We start from the raw sequence: 22,163 nt of genomic DNA on the forward strand, positions 1-22,163 counted from the left end.
AGTAGTTCTATGTCATATCATTTATGATTTTTAGATTCAAACATCTAATAGAACATTCTCAGATAAAAACGCAGGTGATAAGAAGTAAATGAAAGGATTAGTAGGCACCTAGCACTTGTGAAAATGTTTGGTGTCTCAGTTTAAGAGGAGTTTAAGCAAAAAGTAATCATTTGATTGCCTCTCTCATCTTCACTTAGTTTTTATCTAAGCAGGTTTTTATCTTGCTCCTTCCTCTACAACACAGTTCTTTGTCCTCTCATTTTGTCACATCTTCTGTGTTTGTGGTCTCCGTTCTGCAGGCTGCAGGACCCTAGTTCCTGTTGCTCCTGGTGTCTGTCCCCTGGTGGGTGAGGTTGGTCCAGAGGTTTGTGCCCTAACCCCCTTGATGGACTTTTGACTGCTGTTTCTGTGACCCGAGCCTGCCCTGGATATTGAGGGGAGCTTCCCCTTCGCTCTGTGGCTGTCACCGCCCTGTCTGTGGTGGGTCTGCGCCCTGGTTGGTGGAACAGAGCCCCCAGATCTGTTTCTTTGCTGTGATCCTGTTCTATGTGGAGGCAGGTGGGATTGGAGCACACCCTCGGGAGAGAAACCCCTGAGGATTGCTGCTCTGGGGATGTTCCCCTTGGGATGTGCTCTGTGTGTCACTTTCACCCATTGGGTGAGTCTCCTGTGACCCTGGTTGGCACTGCCCTTGGCCCCACCTCAACCATGGGTATCCTGGCACATGGCCCTGGTGCCTCTCAGATGTTGTTTTCACCAGGTCACCAGCATAGATCCTTGAAGTCAGGGCCCAGGATTGCATTCATCATGGAGCTGGACCTGCTGTGGTGCTGTGGGGGCAGCTCAGACTCCGGCCTGGCCCTGCCCCCCAGTGTGGGAGCCCACGAAGTCTACAGCTGCTACAGCTACACCTGCTGTGACTGGGGGAGCTGTCCTTGTCCACTCAGACGTGGACACTCAGCACCTTTACTCTAAAGGTGCTGAGTTTACAAAGACAGCTGTGATGGTATAGAAACGAGTTTGTGCAACTTCCAGTGGAGATATCAGCTTTACTTCCTTCAATTGCCAGACCCTGGGGCTCAGCAGTGCTTCAGCCCGCTCTGTGCATGTGGATAAACCACAGGGCCCTGCTCCCGAGGTTTCCCAGAGTCCACCAGTCTACCCTGGTAGTGAGGGGCGCAGAGGAAGAGGCAACAGCTGGGTTCATGAGAGCACCCACCCTAATGGAGCCCTTCCTCATGCCTCGTGAGCAGGGGCCAGCACAGGGGGAGAGAGGCTACAAACAGTGGTGGGTCTTCGCTTGGGGCATGACTCAGCAATGGCGCTCTGCTCTATGGTGGTTCAGGCTTCCTCCCCAAGCATTCCTGTTTGCAGAGCTCCTCCCTCCCTGCCATTCCCACAGGACGTCTCCTCACAGCCCAGAGCAGTCCTCTGCCTGGGTCTGCTCTCCAGACCCCCCATTCCAGCACCCAGCCCTTGTCTGCAGTGGTGGACACCCTCTCAGGCTGGGTGGGCAGGGCTGGGGCAGTACCCCGTGTGCAGGTCTCCTCTGTCCTGCTGCCTCTGACTGCTGCCGTGTTCTCCCACAGAGGATGAGGCTCCCCTTCTGTCCTAGCTGGGCTCCCCCAGTGAGGCCCTTCCCCGGAGGTGGAGACCTCTCCTCTCTTCAGATCCCCCCAGGGTTGCAGGCCCCATCCCATTTCCTTTCCTGTTCTTTTTCTTTCTTCTTTCTTTTGCCCTACCTAGCTCAGCAGGAATCTTTCTTGTCCTTTTAGATTTCCAAGGTCCTCTGCTAGTGTTCAGCTGGGCTCTGTGAGAAGTGTTCCATTTCTGATGTATGCTTGATGCATTTGTGGAGAGAGATGAAGTCCATGTCTGCCTAATCCTCTGGCATCTTGATCCTCCCATCTCTATTTTATTTTTATGCTAGCAAAGGGTTCATCAATTTTCTCTAAATCTTTAAGGGGATTCACTGAGAATAGTAGGTAAAAAAACTTCTTCTTTGCTATCTTTCAGCTATATCTCCTCAAGACACCCAGGATTTGATGCCAAAGAAACCAAGGGTAGAAGATTTGTTCCCAAAAGCAAACCTAGGAATATATGAAAGATTTCACCTCAGAAACTTGCAATTAATGAAAGACTCAGAACATACAAGGGCGTGTGAAAGACAGAGAGGATGTTTACCTGGACATAAAGAAATTGAGACAGTTACACATAATGCAGACATTACTGTAGAAAGAAATGAGCTACTTGAGTCAAATTGGGGGAAACACTCATTTCAGTCTTCAACATCTGCTGAGAAGTGTACGTTTTTCAGAAAAAGTTTACATTGTTTTTTGAAACATACTTGTTCTCTGAAAGGAAATGTGGACAATCCGGAAGGTCCTCCAGTCTCTACTGTACATACTCCTTCAAACCACTCTGAGCATAGGCTTCGATTCAACATATATTTAAACATGTCTGAAAACCAGAAATCTGAAAATGATGGGAAAAACTCACAATATAATCAATTTGAGGGATCTGTGATTAGGAAGTCATTATTCTTCCAGAAACAGATATTTTCTCTCCATTCCAAGATGTATAATGTTGATGATAATGGAAGAGATGTAATCCAACCAGCATTGTTCAATACATCCCATGATATGGTTAATAGGGAAGAACTTTCCAAGTGTAAGAAAATGAGTCAGACCTTAAGTAAGACCTCCAGCTCCAATAATTACACAATTATTTATGATGGAGTAAAGGTCTATTCATGCAATGAAACTGGGCATAACTTTGAACAAGACTCAAACTTTATGGAACATCAGGGAGCTCAGTCTTCACACAAGGATTCTAAAAGTAGTAAATGTAAGAATATCTTTTATCAAGCATCAGATCTTTCTCTAAATAAGAGTATTCATAGTGGAGAGAAAACTTACAATTGTAGGGAATATGGTAAAGTTTCTAATCAGTCTTCAAATCTGATTAAACAGCAGAGAATTCAGAATCCACAGAAACATTACAAGTGTAATAAATGTGGGAAAGTCTTCAGTAACTCATCTAATATAAGTAAACACAGGAAGACACGTTCAGGAAGGAAACCTTTCAAGTGTACACGATGTGCCAAAGCCTTTCATCAGAGTTCAAGTCTTAGTCAACATCGGCAAATCCATACTGGCAGGAAACCTTATAAATGTAGCGAATGTGGCAAAGTGTTTATCTATTTCTCAAATCTTAGTCACCATCAGCAAATTCACACTGGGGAGAAACCTTATCAATGTGCAAAGTGTGGCAAAGCCTTTAGTCAGAACTCAAATCTTACTCGACACCAGCGAATTCATACTGGAGAGAAACCTTATAAATGTAAGGATTGTGGCAAAGCCTTTAGCCGGCGCTATGGTCTTACTCAACACCAGCGAATTCATACTGGAGAGAGACCTTATAAATGTAAAGAATGTGGGAAAGCCTTCAATACAAACTCATACCTTACTCAACACCAGCGAATTCATACTGGAGTGAAACCTTATAAATGTAAGGATTGTGGCAAAGCCTTTAGCCAGCGCTTTGGCTTTACTCAACATCAGTTAATTCATACTGGAGAGAAACCTTTTAAATGTAAAGAATGTGGAAAAGCCTTTAGTCAATCCTCAACTCTTACTAAACACCAGCGAATTCATACTGGAGAGAAACCTTATAAATGTAAAGAATGTGGAAAAGCATTTAATAGAAACACAACTCTTACCAAACACCAGCGAATTCATACTGGAGAGAAGCCTTATAAATGCAATGATTGTGGCAAAGCCTTTAGCCAGAGCTATGGTTTTACTCAACATCAGTTAATTCATACTGGAGAGAAACCTTTTAAATGTAAAGAATGTGGAAAAGCCTTTAGTCTATCCTCAACTCTTACTAAACACCAGCGAATTCATACTGGAGAGAAACCTTATAAATGTAAGGATTGTGGCAAAGCCTTTAGCCGGCGCTATGGTCTTACTCAACACCAGCGAATTCATACTGGAGAGAGACCTTATAAATGTAAAGAATGTGGGAAAGCCTTCAATACAAACTCATACCTTTAAACACCAGCGAATTCATACTGGAGTGAAACCTTATAAATGTAAGGATTGTGGCAAAGCCTTTAGCCAGCACTATGGCTTTACTCAACATCAGTTAATTCATACAGGAGAGAAACCTTATAAATGTAAAGAATGTGGAAAAGCCTTTAGTCAATCCTCAACTCTTACTAAACACCAGCGAATTCATACTGGAGAGAAACCTGATAAATGTAAAGAATGTGGAAAAGCCTTTAGGCATAGCAGTCATCTCACTAGGCATCTCAGTGCACATACTGGAGAAAAATCCTCATAATGAAATAAGTGATGGAAGAAGTTTGTCCTAAACATACACGTCAGAAAACACGAGACCATTTATATAAGAAAGATATGGAGTGATGTATAAATGTAAAAGAAAAAAAAGTGTAGAAAATGATTTAATGAAAATCGAAATCTAAATAAATACCAGAAAATCCATACTAGAAAACTTTACATCAATCCTGTTTTCCGAAGTTCCTCTTACAGAGAAGTACTATAGATAGTAATCAACAGTTAAAGCAGATAGAAAATTGATATGTTAGTGTGGATCACAAGATGAAAGGTTGATGTTTATAAAGGTACAATTATTAGCAATGTATCCTTGTTTATACTGACATGATTTGTGATTATTTGAAAATGAATGTAATTCAACTCTCTACTTACTCCAAGGTATGATTCATTTCTAGTGTGCATGCAAACTTATGTTTTTGATAGTTGGTACCTCAAAGATGAGAGAAGCCCTTCTATCTAGGGAGAAATCATTTATATGTATTCTCCATTAGAAGATTAAGGACACAGTAATGTAACATGTACAGTAAACATCTAAATGGTGGTGTTTGTCATCCATGTCACACATCCCTGTAGGTCACCATGATGTAAGTCTTCAGGGAATAATTCCACATACTAAAGATGTAAGTTATTAAGTTATGCTTTTAAATGTTAATATAATGACAGTTCACTGAAATCTTGATGTGTTTTATAATTTCAGCAGAAATTATGAATGTTTAACATATTTCAAATAACCTCTGATACCCTAAAATGTATGGGAAACCCTTCCCAGAAAATTCCTGTAATTATTGTAAGTCTTCTTTCTTAAATGATTAGTCTCCATTTTGTAACCATAGAAATCACAGTTGTCAGATCATTATATCAGAGGAATGAATATTGTTTATGCTTGCAATCTGTCTTTTAATCAAAGTTACACAATGGAGTATAAAAGGCTTTATTCTGACTGTGTGTGATGTTCATACATGTTAATCAATAAAACTGAATGGCTTCTTGTGGTAAAGTTGGTGTGAATGAATGAAGTGTTAACCTACCTCCACCATTAACCTCTCCCATCTTATTTAAGGTTGCAGGGAAGAGCACATAACAGTGAAATCTTTGGTAGCACAGTGGGATGGCATCTGTAACAGTTAGTTTCCTTACTGCCCTTAAGCCTCAAATCATTTGATCATGTATTTCCCATCATTTCTCCTTTGTACTTTCCCCTCTCTCTGAAACTGCAGGGACATTGTGACGGTTCTAATAAGAAGGATCATACACAGTACTGTTGAGAGCTCCCCTGAACTGCTCCATGCTGTTGCTGCCTCAGCATCTGTCTGGGGAGCAGGCAGCCTGCAGGTCCTTGAACTCACACGAACCAATGCTGCGAGCACTTGCACCAGAAGACCCCCTTCCTTAAGACTAGCAGGCTTGTTGAACCCCAGGGCTACTTCACAAGCTCCCCTTCAATGCCACCCTCACAGAGCCACCAAAATCCTAGTCCTTTTGGTCTGAATGGACACATCCACACTCAGCCTGGGGAGCCCACAGCACTTCACTCAGGGCCTCTTATAAAAACCTGAGCCCCAATTACTGCCTCTTTCTCTGCTCACTTCTATCCTTGACCTCACTCAGAGCTTGCTGTGAATTCTCTCAGGACCCAGAGTCATGAACTCACCTGCTTCAGTTGTCCTTTGTTCTCAGCATCTTTGTTCTCATCCTTTGTACTCAGCATCTGTCTGGGGAGCAGGCAGCCTGCAGGTCCTTGAACTCACACCAGCCAGTCCTGTGAGCACCTGCCCTAGATCACCCCCTTCCTTGAGACCAGCAGTCTTGCTGAACCCCAGGGTGTACTTCACAGGCCCCCCTTCAGTGACACCCTCAGAGCTCACCAGAATCCTGCTCCTCTGGTTTGAATGGACCCATCCACACTCAGCCTGAGGAGCCCACAGCGCTTCACCCAGGGTCACTTAGAAAGGCCTGAACCCTAAGTACTGGAACTTTCTCTGCCTGATTCTAGCCTTGACCTCCCTCAGAAGTTCCCATTCTAAATCCTCGCTACAGAGAGGTCTCAGGTGTGCTGAGTGTGAGGGCTTCAGCTCTGGGTGTCTGAATGTGGGCTTGGGGAAGACACATCAGAACACATGGGAAGCCTGGTAAAGACTCATTTCTGCGCCTCAGACCTGCTGATTCATAGCTTCTTAGAGTGGGGCCCTGGCCTTGAGTGATTTGTGTTCACTGAAATGATTCAGAAAGAATCCTTAGCCAAGTGGTTTCCATCTGTTTCCCATCAGGGTCACGTGACCAGTGTCAGTAAGCGACCTCCCCACAGAGTTCTCTTGGTCCTGTGGGGGCATCAGTGTGGTGTGTAGGAAGTGCTCCAGGGGATTCTGAGGGAGATCCCGGCTTAAGAACGTGGCTCCTGGTCCATTTGTGAGAGCTGAGGCCCGGCTTCAGTCCGAGGAGAGGCAGCAGCATTGGTCTAGCTGGATTTGGACCGGGGAAGTCAGTCAGCTCACATGGTCTGTGTGAGCAGAGGGTTAGGAGCTCTCTGTGGGGAGTGAACAATCAACAAGTAAATTCACAGGCTGGTCTCCAGGTAGGAAGTGATTGTTCCTGAATATTTCCTGAGACAGAAAAGGAGAGGTGGGTCTTTTCAGCTTTTCAAGGTCCTTCTGTCTAGGTGAGGTGATTGCAGGTTAAAGAGCTGTCCGGATGCCTTTGAACGTATCTCAAGACACAGGTGTGAATTTGCAACATAACATCCCCAGAGAAGACAGAGCAGGAGGAAGAGGAAATGGCAGCTTCTCGGGTACATGTCCTGTCCCAGGTCTGGGGCTGTGTCTGCTTTTCCTCCTGAAATTCCTGGACTGAGAATCTGCAAACCTTTACTTCTCTGCTTCTAATATTTCTGCCCGGGGCATTTGTTATCAACTTATTTTTTCCTTTTTTTCTTATAGTAGTGAAGACCGGCTCTTTAGACTACATCTCCCTTAGTCCTAGAGTCTTCTGCATTGTCTGTACCCCGGCTTTCTATGGAGTATGACAGATTCTCAACATGAATTAATGACTCTCAACTGGTGAAAACATTTCCTTTGTGTGAGATCAACCCAGGGAGGCATAGGTTCTGAGAATCCTATTGGGATGTGCTTCAGTCTTGGGACCTTAGAGAAATAGGGGGAAATTAGTGATGAATTTACATGTAGGTGCAACTTCAGACATTTAGAAAAGGATTAAGAAAATGTCCTTATAAATAGAATTACCTCAGTGGTTCAGAATTCTACAGAAAGTTTGGGGAAAAAATGGAGAAGAAAAATGTGAGATACTCTTCTCTATATTGGCAGGAAGGACTCATGCTGAACTGTACTTTTAATATACAGAACATTGGAAGTTATATATGAAGTGAAATTTGCATAAAACTGATATTTTTTTCAGGAGAGATTCAGATCACTGCTAACATTTATCCCATTACACCTCAGGTTCCATTGGTTCAGGTGGTTCTCTGAGATTCCAGCACTAAGTGTTCATACTTTTTCTCTTTATCTTTAATAAAATTCTTTGAACGATTTAGTGAGGCGTGTGAATAAGCTGCCACAGTTAATGAGAAATCCGTGTTTTCCTCTGTTTGCTTTGGAAAAATGAACACTCACCTGTGTTTAGTAGGGTTCTTGAGTTTTGTGAGTTTTCATTACTTAAGCTCAGGTCTGATTATTTCCATTTTTAATATACTCAGCACTCATATTCAAACTACTGCACAATTGCACTCATTTCACAAGCTAGCAAAGAAATGCTCAAAATCCTTCAAGTTAGGCTTCAACAGTATGTGAACTTCCAGGTGCACAGCCTGGGTTTAGAAAAGGCAGAAAAGGAACCACGGATCAAACTGCCAACACCAACTGGATCATAGGAAAAGCTAGAGAATTTCAGAAAAACATCTACTTCTACTTCACTGACTACACTGAAGCCTTTGACTGTGTAGGTCACAATAAAGTGTGGAATATTCTTAAAGAGACGGAAGTATCAGATCACCTTACCTGCCCCCTTCTAAACCTGTATGGAGGTCAAGAAGCAACAATTAGAACCAGACATGAAACAATGGACTGGTTCAAAATTGGGAAGGGAGTATATCAAGACTGTATATTGTCACCTTGTTTATTTAACTTATATGCAGAGTACATCACGCGAAATGCCGGGTTGGATGAAGTACAAGCTGGCATCGCAATTGCAGGGAGAAATATCAGTAAACTCAGATATGCAGGTATCACCACCCTTATGATAGAAAGCAAAGAGGAATTAAAGAGACTCTTGATGAAGGTGAAAGAGGAGAGTGAAAAAGCTGACTTAAAACTCAACATTCAAAAAATGAAGATCATGGCATCCGGTTCCATCACTTCATGGCAAATAGATGGGGAAACAATGGAAACAGTGACAGACTGAATCCTGGCGTGCTGCAGTCCATGGAGTCGCAAAGAGTCGGACCGACTGAGCAAGTGAACAACATATTCCCAAAATAGAATTCTTTTCACATCTTTGTATTTTCTATAATATTTACAAGAATCTTATTACTAGTATATGTTCAACTCTGTTAAATCTAAAATAGCACTCAACACTAGTGATAGAGATTTTCTAAAGAATAAAACGTTCAGAAGCAAGAGCTCTAATTTATATCATACCGTCATGTGTTTTTGCCCTAGCATGTTTAAAAAAGACAGAGAATCAACCAGAAATAAATTATAAGATTTAAACAGGGAAATCTATTCTTGATTTTATTGACATGAATAGGTTTTCTCTAACACTTTTAATATGTATATAGTTCCTAAGTAGTGTATGTATGTGTGCATGAAAATGTGAACATTAAATGATTCATTTTTTCTGTTTCTGATATTTTTGCCAGTTACCTCATTTGGGTAAAACATCCATTAGAATTGTCTGTGTGCTGCCTTTGTTCTTTTGAGAGAAACTCAAGCTCAGATCCACTGAAGCAAATCCCAAGCTCTACCATTTCCTGAATATTTGACCAAATATTCAAAACAATTTTGGATAGCATTATTATTGATCTAAAATTATTTATATGGCTCATTCAAGATTGAAAAGTAAAAAACTGTTAGATATATAGTATATAAATAGTCTAAAGGATTGTTTTTTCTAGGTTTACAAATTTATTAAGCCTGTAAAATCTGTAATCTATTAAACCTGTAAAATCTGTATAATGCTTTAAGTTCAATCTTAACTAAGATTTCTTACATGGCTGTTTCACCTCTGTGCCATTCACAATGGCCATTTATGAACCAGATATGTAGTTAGAATTCAGCTTGTTTTGGCTCCTTCAACTCCATAGGAGGCAAAATCCTTGGTCTCCTATATTTTTACATTCTGATCAGTTTTATATCAAAATCATCTATGACTTTATCTAAAAGATATAACATGCTTGAATGAACACATATTTGGTAAGAAGGAGATAATTAGCAGGTATCCCAGATCTATGAAAATGCTTTGTTCATATATTTCAGATTACTTCTAGCAAAAAGTAATCACTAGGTTTTTTGTCTACTTCCTTCAAGGGGTGTTTGAACCATGGTATAATTTAATCACAAAGGTTTAGTTGATATGTCAGTGAGTCTTTGAATATTTTACAACTTTTAATTTTTTTCTTTACTTATAAAGTAAGATTACTTTTGTTTTAAAGAAAGGGTTGCAGCCTTGATATCTTGTCTATATATATAAGCAATGTGTTAATACATGCTAAATTTCTCAACTGGAATAAAAATGCTTATTTGTTTTAATTTTTCATTAGAGCTTTTTAGGAATGATTTTTTCCATTTTCTGTGTTTATCTCCAGGCTTGGAACCCATGCCAGGGTCTAAAATAGTTGCTTTCTACGTGTGCACAGACACAATTAAAAAATATAATTTAGAAGGATTCTTTTTTAAAAGAACATATAAGTTGTATTCAGACTTTTGGGCAAAAAAATTTCTCTTGTTTAGCTGTTCCATATGAGTTTGAGCTGCATGAGCAGTTTGCATGTTTTGGAGATGAAGTCCATGTAGGTCTTTGTTTGTTACATTTTTTTTCCCATTCTGAGGGTTGACTTTTTCTTTCCTTTAGGGTTTCCTAAAGGTCAATGAGATCCATTTTGTTGACTTTTGTTTTATTTTTCATTTCTCTAAATGGTAGATCCAAAAAGAACTTGCTGTGATTTATATCAAAGCATTTATTTTCCTCAGGAGATTTAGAGTAATCATCCCATCATTTAGATATTTAATTGATTTCAAGTTCCTCTTTTTGTATGGGGTTAGGGAGTTGTCATAATTTCACTCTCTTTTCCTTTGTTTAAGGAACGTGCGCCTCATACTCCTTGGTGGCTGTTCCCAGTTTACATTACCAGCATCAGTGTAGGAGGTTTCCCTTTTCTCCACAGCCTTTCCAGACTTTACTGTTTGTAGACTTTTTAACAAAGGCCATTCTGATCAGTGAGGAGTGATACCTCATTGTAATTTTGATTTGCATTTTTCTAAGATTTCAGGAGGTTGAAACTTTTTCGCTATTTTTTTTTTTTTTTTTTTAAGAAATGTAAAACTGACCTCTCAAGAGTAGCCTCTTGGTGGTCTGCCCTGTTTTGATTGTTTTTCCAAGGCCTACCTGAGGATATTTGTTGAGGACAGATTTTTTTCCTTCTTTACCCCTAGCCTGGAGTATTCAGTATTAACTGTGTTTTTCAGTAACCAAAAGTGGCCACAGGTTAGTAGCATTTTTTTCACGCTTCCTGTTTTGTCTGTTTGTTTTGGCTAACTTAATATTTATTTTCTATTGAAATAGGGTTGATTTCCATTGTTGTGTTTGTTTTAGGTTTACAGGAACTTGATTCAGTTATACATAGACCTATATCTATTCCTTTTCAGGGTTTTTCCCATGTAGGGTCTTTCACTTTGTTCAGTAGACTTCCCTGTGCTATTTAGTAGGTCCTTTTGGATTATCTATCTGATAATAAGTCATCAGTTCAGTCGCTCAGCCATGTCCGACTCTTTGCAATCCCATGAATCGCACCACACCAGGCCTGCCTGTCCATCACTAACTCCCAGAGTCCACCCAAACTCGTGTCCATCTAGTCGGTGATGCCATCCAGCCATCTCATCCTCTCTCATCCCCTTCGCCTCCTGCCCCCAATCCCTCCCAGCATCAGGGTCTTTTCCAATTAGTCAGCTCTTCACATGAGGTGGCCAAAGTTTTGGAGTTTCAGCTTCAGCATCAGTCCTTCCAGTGAACACCCAGGACTGATCTTCTTTAGGATGGACTGGTTGGATCTCCTTGCAGTCCAAGGGACTCTCAAGAGTCTTCTCCAACACCACAGTTCAAAAGCATTAATTCTTTGGCGCTCAGCTTTCTTCACAGTCCAACTGTCACATCCATACATGACCACTGGAAAAACCATAGCCTTGACCAGACGGACTTTTGTTGGCAAAGTAATGTCTCTGCTTTTTATTATGCTGTCTAGGTTGGTCATAACTTTCCTTCCAAGGAGTAAGCGTCTTTTAATTTCATGGCTGCAATCACCATCTGCAGTGATTTGGGAGCGCAAAAAATAAAGTCTGACACTGTTTCCACTGTTTCCCCATCTATTTCCCATGAAGTGATGTGACCAGATGCCATGATCTTAGTTTTCTGAATGTTGAGTTTTAAGCCAAACTTTTCACTCTCCTCTTTCACTTTCATCAAGAGGCTTTTTAGTTCCTCTTCACTTTCTGCCATAATGGTGGTGTCATCTGCATATCTGAGGTTATTGATATTTTTCCCGGTGTCAGGGAATGTTTGACGGGAGGATTCCTACGTGCTGTCTCTCATGAGTCCTTTGTCTCTCTTCAAGCGGAACAGCACGCTGCTCCCAGGGACTGAGGTCATTGTGTGAGGCAGGCTTGGGTCTCCTTTAGTAAACATTCTCTTTAGGACAAAACTGCTTAGTCTTGCTCCCCTTTCTTGAGATATGGATTGTCGCCTGACCTTGTGACTAACATTACCCCTTGTTCCCTTGGTAACGGTTGCTGTACGTTTGGTTTTCTGATTTCTATCATTCCTGAAAGAAGTTTCTCGTGCCACAGCCTATATATACTCATAGAAAAATCATTAAAGCACCTTTGCTCCATCAAAACTTAGGTCCCTGGATCTTTTTTTGTCTCTCTCTCTCTCTCTTTTCCTGGCTGACTCTGGAGCGTGGAGACCCATCATGCTCACTTTCTTGCCCTGGCTTCTAAGACCCTCTTGAGAAGGCACTTTGTGCCTTCACCCCCTCGAGAGGGCGCCTGGTACCTTCATGAGTGATTCAAGTCCTGTGTCAAGGGCTTTATTGGTCCTCTGCGTAAACCAGGGGATATCAGCCTCTTTCTCTCTTTTACTTTCTTATCGTCGACTCTGTACCACCAGGTTCCGGTCCATTAAAGGACCACAACAAATGGCGCCAAGAAACAGGGACACTGGTATACGTGGCATATGGGGCGGAGTGACTCAGGGACCTATTGAGGTCGGTAAGTACTAAGGCATGGGTCAAACAGCTGGAAAGCCCCATTATTTTTCTACTTTACTTCACCATTTGTTTAAAGTTCAGGGACTTCTGGTTTCACGCCAATGAATAGAGGCTTGCCTTCAAACAGTAGTTGAACATAATCCTTAGTTCCCTGATAAATGCAGTTTTGATTTAGAAATTTGGCTCCGGGTCAAAGGAAATGTTAAATGAGCTGCCAAACAAGGAAAAAATATTCCAATTGATCTCTAGCCCCTATGGGCTCTCATTAAAGCTGTAATTCTGCGATTTCAAGGTACATTCTAGCCCTTCCAATATTCAGCAACAGACAGAACACTCATTACATAAGTATAAATTAAATGATAAAACTCTACAAAAGGCCCAATTAAAACAATACAAAGTATCTCAAAGTTGTCTTACTAACCCTGCCCTGGCTGCTCCAAATGCTCCTCCTCTGCCAACGGTTGCAACTCCAAAAGTCTCTCCTTTGTTGGAATTTAATGAAAGTTATGCTAATTGTTTAGCTAGATTAGAAGCTGCTATTTCCCATACTAAATCAGAGAAGAAACCAAGAAACAGCTAGAGAAATTACTTGTTTAAGAGAATGCAAATCAAAAAAAGAGAGAGAGAGAATGCAAATCAGAAATGTCAAAGAGCTATAGCTGCAATTTGTGAGACTAAGACTATTACTGATTATTTGAAGGCTTGTCACAATCTAGGATCAAAAACTCAAAAGATGCAAATACTAGCTGGAACAATGGCTACTACCTTTTAAAAAGGGAAATGAAGGATGCTTTACATGTGGAGATAAAAACCATTTAAAAAGGGACTGCCCTAAGAAGGCTAATAAAAAACCTCCAAGAATTCGCCCTTGCTACCATAGAGGAATGCATTGGGCCAAAGATTGTAAATTTAAATTTGATATTGAAGGAAAACCTATTCCAGGAAACTCCAAACAGGGGACCCCCCCAGGTCCCCTACAACAAAAACCAGGGTCAAATTCTATCTTTTCCCTCAAACCCTCAACGTCCAGCAGTGCTGCCATTAATATACCAGCCCTAAATGATTTTTTCCTTTACCCTTAAGCAGTCCCTTCTAGAGTACCTACTGGACTTTTTGGACCCCTGCCCCCACAAACCTTCAGTCTTTTACTTGGCTGATCTAATTTGGCTTCTAAAGGAATTACTGTTCACCCTGGAATAATTGATTCAGATTATAAAGAAGAGATTCAAATTATGATGTCAGCTCAGATTCTATGGATAAAATTGCTTGATTATTTCTTTTGCCTTACATTTCTATTAACTCCTCTAATATTGTATGGACAGGCAGATTTGGCAATACAGGTCAAAAACAATCCTTATGGACATCATTGGTATTTGAATATGCCCTACCAAATATAAATATCAAAATTAATGGCAAAATATTTTCTGGTCTCCTTGGCAGTGGATCTAATATTACTATTATTTCCAAACACTTATGGCCCAAATCCTGACCTATACAAAAGGTCTCTTGCAAATTGCAGGAATTTCTCAAACCAAAGTTCAAGAAACTTATCAAAATATTCAAATCTACCCATATGATAGAACAAAAGGTCAACCTACAACATTAAGACCTTATGTGATAGATGCACCCCTTAATCTAATAGGAAAGGACTTACTTATGCAATGGCAAACTCAGATATACATTCCACATATTTCCTAGGGGCCACTGCTCATTTAACAAACAAAACAATTATTAAAACAACTGAGAAAAATTATAAGCCTATTTGGACAAAGCAATGGCCCCTTGTGAAAGAAAAATTACAAGCTACTAAAGAACTTATAAACACACAATTAAAATGGAAACATATTGAGGAATCTTACTCTTCTTGGAACTCTCCTATTTTTGTTATAAAAAGGAAATCTAACAAATGGTGTCTCTTAACAGACTTTAGAAAAGTTAATTCTTCTATGAAACCTATGTGTGCATTACAACCAGAGATCCCATCACCTATTATTATTCCTCAAAATTGGCACATTATTATTACTGATTCACAAGATTGCTTTTTTTTTTCTTATAGTTTTTTTTTTCTCTTTTATTTTATTTTTTTAATTTTTTTTCTTTATTTTATTTATTTATTTATTTATTTTTAGCCTCAAATCTCAAAATCATCTATTTACTACAGAATACATTAGACAACCTTAAAATCGCAGTATGAAGATTACAACATGGACTGAAGAAATTTTTCTTTACTACACAAAATATAACCTAGCAACAAAAAACCACATTTTTTTTTCCTTTCTGGGGAAGAAAAAGGGCATGGTTTGATAATGAACAAATTTTGCATAAATCCTAACAAAATTTACCTATGCCACTTAATTCTGAAAATTTTATCTGTAATTTAGTGTTCTGGTTGTAACTTTACTAACAATGTTTAACCTCCAAAGCAGCAGTCATTTACAGCAAATCTGATACCAACATCAAAGGAAAATAATTGTTTTACAAAATGGTGCAAAAGCCACTTTGGATTTTAGTACAACATATCATAGAAAAGAATATGAATACAAGTTTGCAACTTTATATATACATACTCCAAAGAGGCTGTCAGTACCCAAAGTGTTTTTATTGCTATATTAGCAATGGATTTTTGGATATGTTTTTTAAGGGCCACATAAAAATAGAATCAAGGGACAGATTAAGTTGAAGTCCTAGATTAAAATGTTTGGTTTAAAGAATTTTCTACAACAAATTTCATGTTTATGTATGAAAAGTTATATAACCTTATATGAAAATGTCATGAAGTATTTTCTACACTATACTAAATGTATTTCCCAAGAGGGAAAAATTAAAATATCTAAAATATATTAGATTAAGATTACAAGACCATAATAGATCTTTTGAACATGCATCTGTTTACAGAATTAATAGTATACAAGATGTTGGTTTCATTATGGACTATAAAGAAATGAGTTGGTGACAACTATCCTTTGCACAACATTATCAACTCACTTTAGCCACAAGCATGTCCTTGGTTTGTGTGTACAAGAAATATTTTCATTTACCCCCATCAAATCATCCACAGATTTACTTAGAAGATGAAGGTGCAGAAATATGTTAAATGTATTTTTCTTTCTTTCAAACAACATCCCAAGCATGGCATAAGTGGCCTGAAATAATAAAATACTTAACTGGGCTTTTAGTTATCTACACAGACTGCTAACAAGTAAATTAAGTTGCTCAAATTAACACATCAAATAACAAAACCAGCCATAAAGCAGGCTGGAAAGCATTAAATGTTTCATATACGTGAGTTTTTAAATTAAGATTGCTTTTTTAATATACCTTTACACCCTTTAGACCGGGAGAGATTCACTTTCTCTCTCCCTTATCCTAATCATATCGGGCCTCATAAAAGATTTCAGTAGACTCTGTTACCTCAAGGTATGCTTAAAAGTCCTGCTACTGCTGCTGCCAAGTCACTTCAGTCGTGTCCTACTCTATGCGACCCCATAGATGTCAGCCCACCAGGCTCCCCCATCCCTGGGATTCTCCAGGCAAGAGTACTGAAATAGGGTGCCATTGCCTTCTCCATAACAGTCCTAGTATTTGTCAAAATTTTGTAGCCAAGGCTTTACTTCCTATGTGACAGCAATTCCCTCATGTATATATCATTAATAATATACTATAGCTACAAAAAGGAGAAATGATATTTTTGACACTGAATGGCTATGATGTTCTTTAGACTCTGGAGAAAGCTGATTAAAATAAAATCTCTTTTGAAATTGCAAAACCGGTTCTTCTTGCACGTGCAGTTAGGAAAAGGTTAACTTGTTAAAATACTTTTTTGGAGCTCCAGTTCTGCCTGAGAAACAAAAATAGGCCTAAGAAAAAGCCTTAAGTTAACTCTTATCATGTCCTTGGGATACACAGCCCACTCTATCTAGGACTCCAGCCATTAACAAATTGGTGGAACTCAAAATAAATAAATAAAAAAAGAAAGATTTTAAATTTCAAATGGAGAACTATGCCTATCTATCTAAAATTATCTATGTTTCAATATATGTCTTTGTTTTTGGATAATAAGAAGTTAATAAGCTCTATTTAAATTCAAGTTCACATGAACTGAAAAATATTCAATATTAAATATGTTTATTTAAATTTAAATATAATTATTTGTTAATCTAATTAAGACATGTCTTAAGTCATTAACATTATATAATACTTTTATTATGCCTTGGTTTAAGGTAAGCTAAATTTGTCAACAAAAAGGTAACTCTTTATATATATATATACAAATATATAAATGAGATGAAAACTTTTAGATAAGCTTTATTAAAAATAATTATATTTTTAATAGAATAATCTATTATTATAATCTAAAACAATCTCTTAAGATTGGAGTAACTTAAGTTTCTAGAGTTATGCTAAACTAAATAATAAAAGTTTATTAAACAACTAGGTCATTTCGAAATGAAGTAAGATTTTAAAACATTAATTACTGAACATTTAACTTACTCTTACAAAAAGTTTTTCTTAGAGAAAAACTAAAAAGATTTTAAGCTATTAATAAATATAAATATATGATTTAATAAACATATTTAACAATCTATAAAATACAAGACACTTCATAGTTGCTAAAGAAAAGTAAAATATATGCTTTTAATAGAAAGATATAAGAAATGGCAAATAAAATGATGAATACAAAAATATTAAAAAGGTTTATGACAAATGAAAGAAAATTTTATGGCAAATAAATGTAACTCAATGTCCTGAACTTTCTACCTCTCCCTTCTGACATGTCTCGATCAATACAAATTCTTCTTTTCTAGGGGCAACACCTCTCTAAGGTAAAACTACACAACATGTTATAACCCACCTATCAACTTACTTTGCGATAATGAGAACACCTAGTTCTATAAAAGCAGTCAATGACTCTGCCTATATTTCTAAGTAGTTCAAACAATTTTTACATTCATTCTCTATTAAACAGATTACAAACATTCCTTATAATCCACAAACACAAGACATAATTAAACAAACACATTATACACTGTAACTGCACACAAAAAATTAAATAAGAGGAAATACACAGGAACATTTTCATCTTCCTTATCCAGAACAAACTTTACTCTCTCGAACCTCCCTCCCACGATCTCCGTCTGCCCCCTCTAGCCATCACGGAGCCCCGCGCTGAGCTCTATGTGCTATGGAGCAGCTTCCCACCTGCTACCTGTTTTACACATTGTGGTGAATAAATGTCAAGGCTCTTCTCTCTATTGGGCCCCCTCTCATTCTCCTGCTGTGTCCACAGGTCTATTCTCTATATTTGTGAAAAAAAGTTTTGACATATGTACATATGGAATCTAGAAAATGTTATTGATGATACTCTTTAATGAGCAGGACTAGAGCTGCAGACACAGATATTAAGCTTTTTTATATTAAGCTTTCAAGGTATAAAATACATAGACAATAATTCCATGCATTTTACTAAGTGAAGGAAGTCCATCTGAAAATGCCACAAGAAGTAGGATTTTTACAACATGGCATTTTGGTGTAGGTGAATGTTCTTATGTGTTCCACTGTGTCTGAGTGGGACCCAATGTACTGTAGCCCGCCAGGTTCCTCTGTTCGTGACATTTCCCAGGAAAGAACACTGGAGTGGGAGGCCATTTCTTCTTTCAGGGGATCTTTCAGGGGATCCTTATCCAAGGATTGAACCCACATCACTCAAGTCACCTGCATTGGCAGGTGGATTCTTTACCTGGAGCCACCTGAGAATTCATTCGGAAATTTTGTAGAGATTAAAATGGTCAGTGGTTGCTCTTTGTGGCAAAGGAGGGGCTATGAATACCCTGAGTTCAGGATCATGAAATGATTGTGTTAAACTGTTGTAATGGACACAGGTTTTGTAATGGACACATACATTTGCCCAGATCCTAGAGTGAACACCCCTAGAAGAGAAACATAGGGTGAAACTAGAAACTTTTTTATGTCTATGTATATTCATCAGTGGTAACAAATGTACACACTGGTGGGGACATAAGTAGGGAGATTGTCCTCGTGAGGGAAGAAAAGGTATATGGGACATCTCTGTACCTTAGTCTCAATTCTGCTGTGAAACTAAATCATCTAAGATAGTCGTACTGGTGCATGCACAGTGATTATTTTTTAGAATATATACTACTAGAAAAATGGATATGCTCCTATCTTTAATTTTTCGTTAGTCAATTATCCTTTAAAGATGTCAGAAAATGGGAGGGGGGATTGGGATGGGGAATACGTGTAAATCTATGGCTGATTCATATCAATGTATGACAAAACCCACTGGAAAAAAAAATAACGGAGAAATTGGAAAAAAAAATAAAAAAATAAAGATGTCAGAAAAGAGAACTCTCCATAAAGAACAGAGAAGAAACTGTAGCGAATGATTCATAAAACCTGGAAATACAAACATGAAGTAGAGCAGCGACATTTTTCTGTTGGTGAAGAAAGTGACGGTGAAGTCGCTGAGCCCATGTCTGATTCCTTGCAACCCCATGGACTGTAGCCCGCCAGGCTACATGGGATTGTCCAGGCAAGAATCCTGGAGAGGGTGGCCATTTTCTTCTCCAGGGGATCTTCCAGACCCAGGGATCAAACTCGGGTCTCCCACATGCAGGCAGACTCTTTACTCTCTGAGCCACCAGAGAATCTGTTTCATGTGTTAATTTATGGGTAAGTTCACTTATGACTTAACACCCATCATTGTTTCCTTGGTTGGTCACCGGATAGACTTTAGGGCTTCATTTTCAAATGCATCTGTCCCTGCACATACACACTGTTAACCCAACGTCCACTGCTGCCCCCGGTTTATTCTCAAAGAAATTGTGATGGAAACACCTCCAGGCTCCTGGTCTTGCTGTAGCAGACCTGCCACCTGAAGAGAGGTGGTCAGAGTGCAAATCATTTTGTGCAAACCTGTGTCCCAGGTTACAGAGGGGAGTAAGACACAAATCAAAACTAAGGACTCAGGCCATCTTCCCCAGAATCCTGAGAGCAAAGCCTTGCAGGAACCCAGGGCCCCCAGGTGATTCCCACCAAACACTCACCCCTCCCCTCCCCTCCCCCAAGGGCACAGGCCTTGCAGGGCCACACCCATCGGAGAAAGAGCCCCTCCCCCGGAATCAGGCTGAAGTTCTTTGTTTCTAGAAGATCCCGCTCTCAACACTTGCTCCGGAGCTCTGGGGCAGGCAGAGCTGAGGGCTCAAGCTCAGGGCTCCTGGAAGCGGGTCTTCCTGCTGCCTTGATTCAAAGACCCTCAGAGGCAGAGTCAGGTAGCCCAGAAGCTGGGTTCCTTGTCTCTTGTGAATTGTTCTGGGGCTTGGTCTCTCTAATGCGAAAAGAAAGAGAACTCTCGGGGTGCTCTGGAAAGATAGCATATCAGCTTAATCTTGATTACCCGCTACAGCTCAGAAAAGGGAGAGAGAAAGAAGACCTTCTCTTCTTTTTCACGGCAGCAGATGAAGGTGAAAGAGCTGTGTGAATGCTTTTAAAGGTATTTTCTCAGGCTGTATGCGAGTTTGGGACATAATATGCCCAAAGAAGACGCAGAGCAGGAGGAAGAAGATGAGGAAATGGCAGCTTCTCAGGTGAACGTCCTGTCCCGGGTCGGGGGCTGTGTCTGCTTTTCCTCCTGAAAGGGCTGGGCTGAGAAGCTGCACACCTTTACTCTCCGATTCTAATTTTTCTCCCTTGGGGGGTTTGTTGTTGTCAACATCTTTTTTCCTTTATTTCTTATAACGGTGAAGACCGGCTCTTAGGCTGCTTCTCCCTTGTGTCCCACAGCCTTTTCTTCATTCTATTCTGGCTTTCTGTAGAGCATGATGAATTCTCAAGAAGAATTAATGACTTCCCTTTGTGAGAAATGAACACGGGAATTCACTGGTATCTGAGATTCCCATTGGAATGTGGTTCGTGTTGGGATCCCAGGGAAGTAGGGAAATGCCGTGATGAGTTTAGGTGGAGATGCAATTCAGTTCTGTAGAACAGGAGTAAAAAAATGCCCTTATAAATAGAATGAACTCAGCGGTCCAGAATTTCTCAAAAAATTTTCAGAAATCAAAAAAGTACCAGAGATTCTCCTGCTTCAAGAAGAAAAACTTACTATGACATATGCTATTAGGTTACAGATCTTGGGAGCAATATATGCAGTGGAAGAGCATAAAATGAATATTTTTCATAGTAGATTGAGATCATGCTTTTCATAATGTTGCCAAAATACCTGGTAGTGGTAATACATTTTCCTATGTACTTCTTACACCATGACCTCAGGTATTCATTGGCTCCTGTGCTTCTGTGAGCTATGTGTGAACTATGAAGTTTTGTTTTTTTTTCCTGTCTTCTAAAAGGTTCCCTGGAGAAGGGAATGACCACCCATTCCAGTATTCTTGCCTGGAGATTCCCTTGGACTGAGGAGCCTGGCAAGCTGCAGTCCCTGAGGTTTCAAAGAATAGGGCATGACTGAGTGACTAACAATTTTCTTGCTTTTAATATTATGTAGGAATACAGAAATGTCTGTAAACTTTCAGTAGAGTTTTCTCTGTATATTTGGCTGTTTTATGACAGTCTAGAGTCCATAAACTAATGTAAAATTTCAGCTCTGCCATTTTAAAAATTGTTTGTTAAAAATATCTTCTAAAGGATACAAGAGCAACATTATTGGTTTTAAATTATTTCTCTTGCACATTGAAGACTCTGAAAAACTGTCAGAAAGATAGTTCACTTCAGTCGCTCAGTGGAGTCTGACTCTTTGCAACACCTTGAATCCCAGCACTCCAGCCCTCCCTGTCCATCACCAACTCCCGGAGTTTATTCAAACTCAAGTCCATTGGGAGTCGGTGATGCCATCCAGCTTCTCATCCTCTGTCGTCCCCTTCTCCTCCTGCCCCCAATCCCTCCCAGCATCAGGGTCTTTTCCAGTGAGTCAACTCTTCGAATGAGGTGGCCAAAGTATTGGAGTTTCAGCTTCAGCATCCGTCCTTCCAATGAACACCCAGGACTGATTTCCTTTAGGATGGACTGGTTGGATATCCTTGCAGTCCAAGGGACTCTCACGCATCTTCTCCAACAGCACAGTTCAAAAGCATTAATTTTTCAGCGCTCAGCTTTCTTCACAGTCCAACTCTCACATCCATACATGACCACTGGAAAAACCACAGCCTTGACCAGATGGACCTTTGTTGGCAAAGTAATGTCTCTGCTTTTTAATATGGTATCTAGGGTGGTCATAACTTTCCTTCCAAGGAGTAAGCATCTTTTAATTTTGTGACTTCATTCACCATCTGCAGTGATTTTGGAGC

General features: G+C 39.7%; 2 protein-coding genes across 2 annotated transcripts in view; both read left to right on the forward strand.

The window, feature by feature from the left end:
* LOC122420592 (zinc finger protein 708-like) overlaps nt 1-4,362 on the forward strand; it is a 106,725-nt gene extending 102,363 nt beyond the window's left edge. The window contains 2 exon segments of the mRNA XM_043435868.1: nt 2,017-4,042; nt 4,044-4,362. Of these exon segments, the coding sequence (XP_043291803.1) occupies nt 2,017-4,042; nt 4,044-4,347 (2,330 nt within the window). The 3' untranslated portion in view covers nt 4,348-4,362.
* Nucleotides 1-22,163, forward strand: part of LOC122420399 (zinc finger protein 737-like) — a 494,626-nt gene that overhangs the window by 102,364 nt on the left and 370,099 nt on the right. The window lies entirely within an intron of this gene.

The sequence above is a fragment of the Cervus canadensis genome, chromosome 18 (genome assembly GCF_019320065.1).
Source record: "Cervus canadensis isolate Bull #8, Minnesota chromosome 18, ASM1932006v1, whole genome shotgun sequence".
Taxonomy (NCBI): Eukaryota; Metazoa; Chordata; class Mammalia; order Artiodactyla; family Cervidae; genus Cervus; species Cervus canadensis.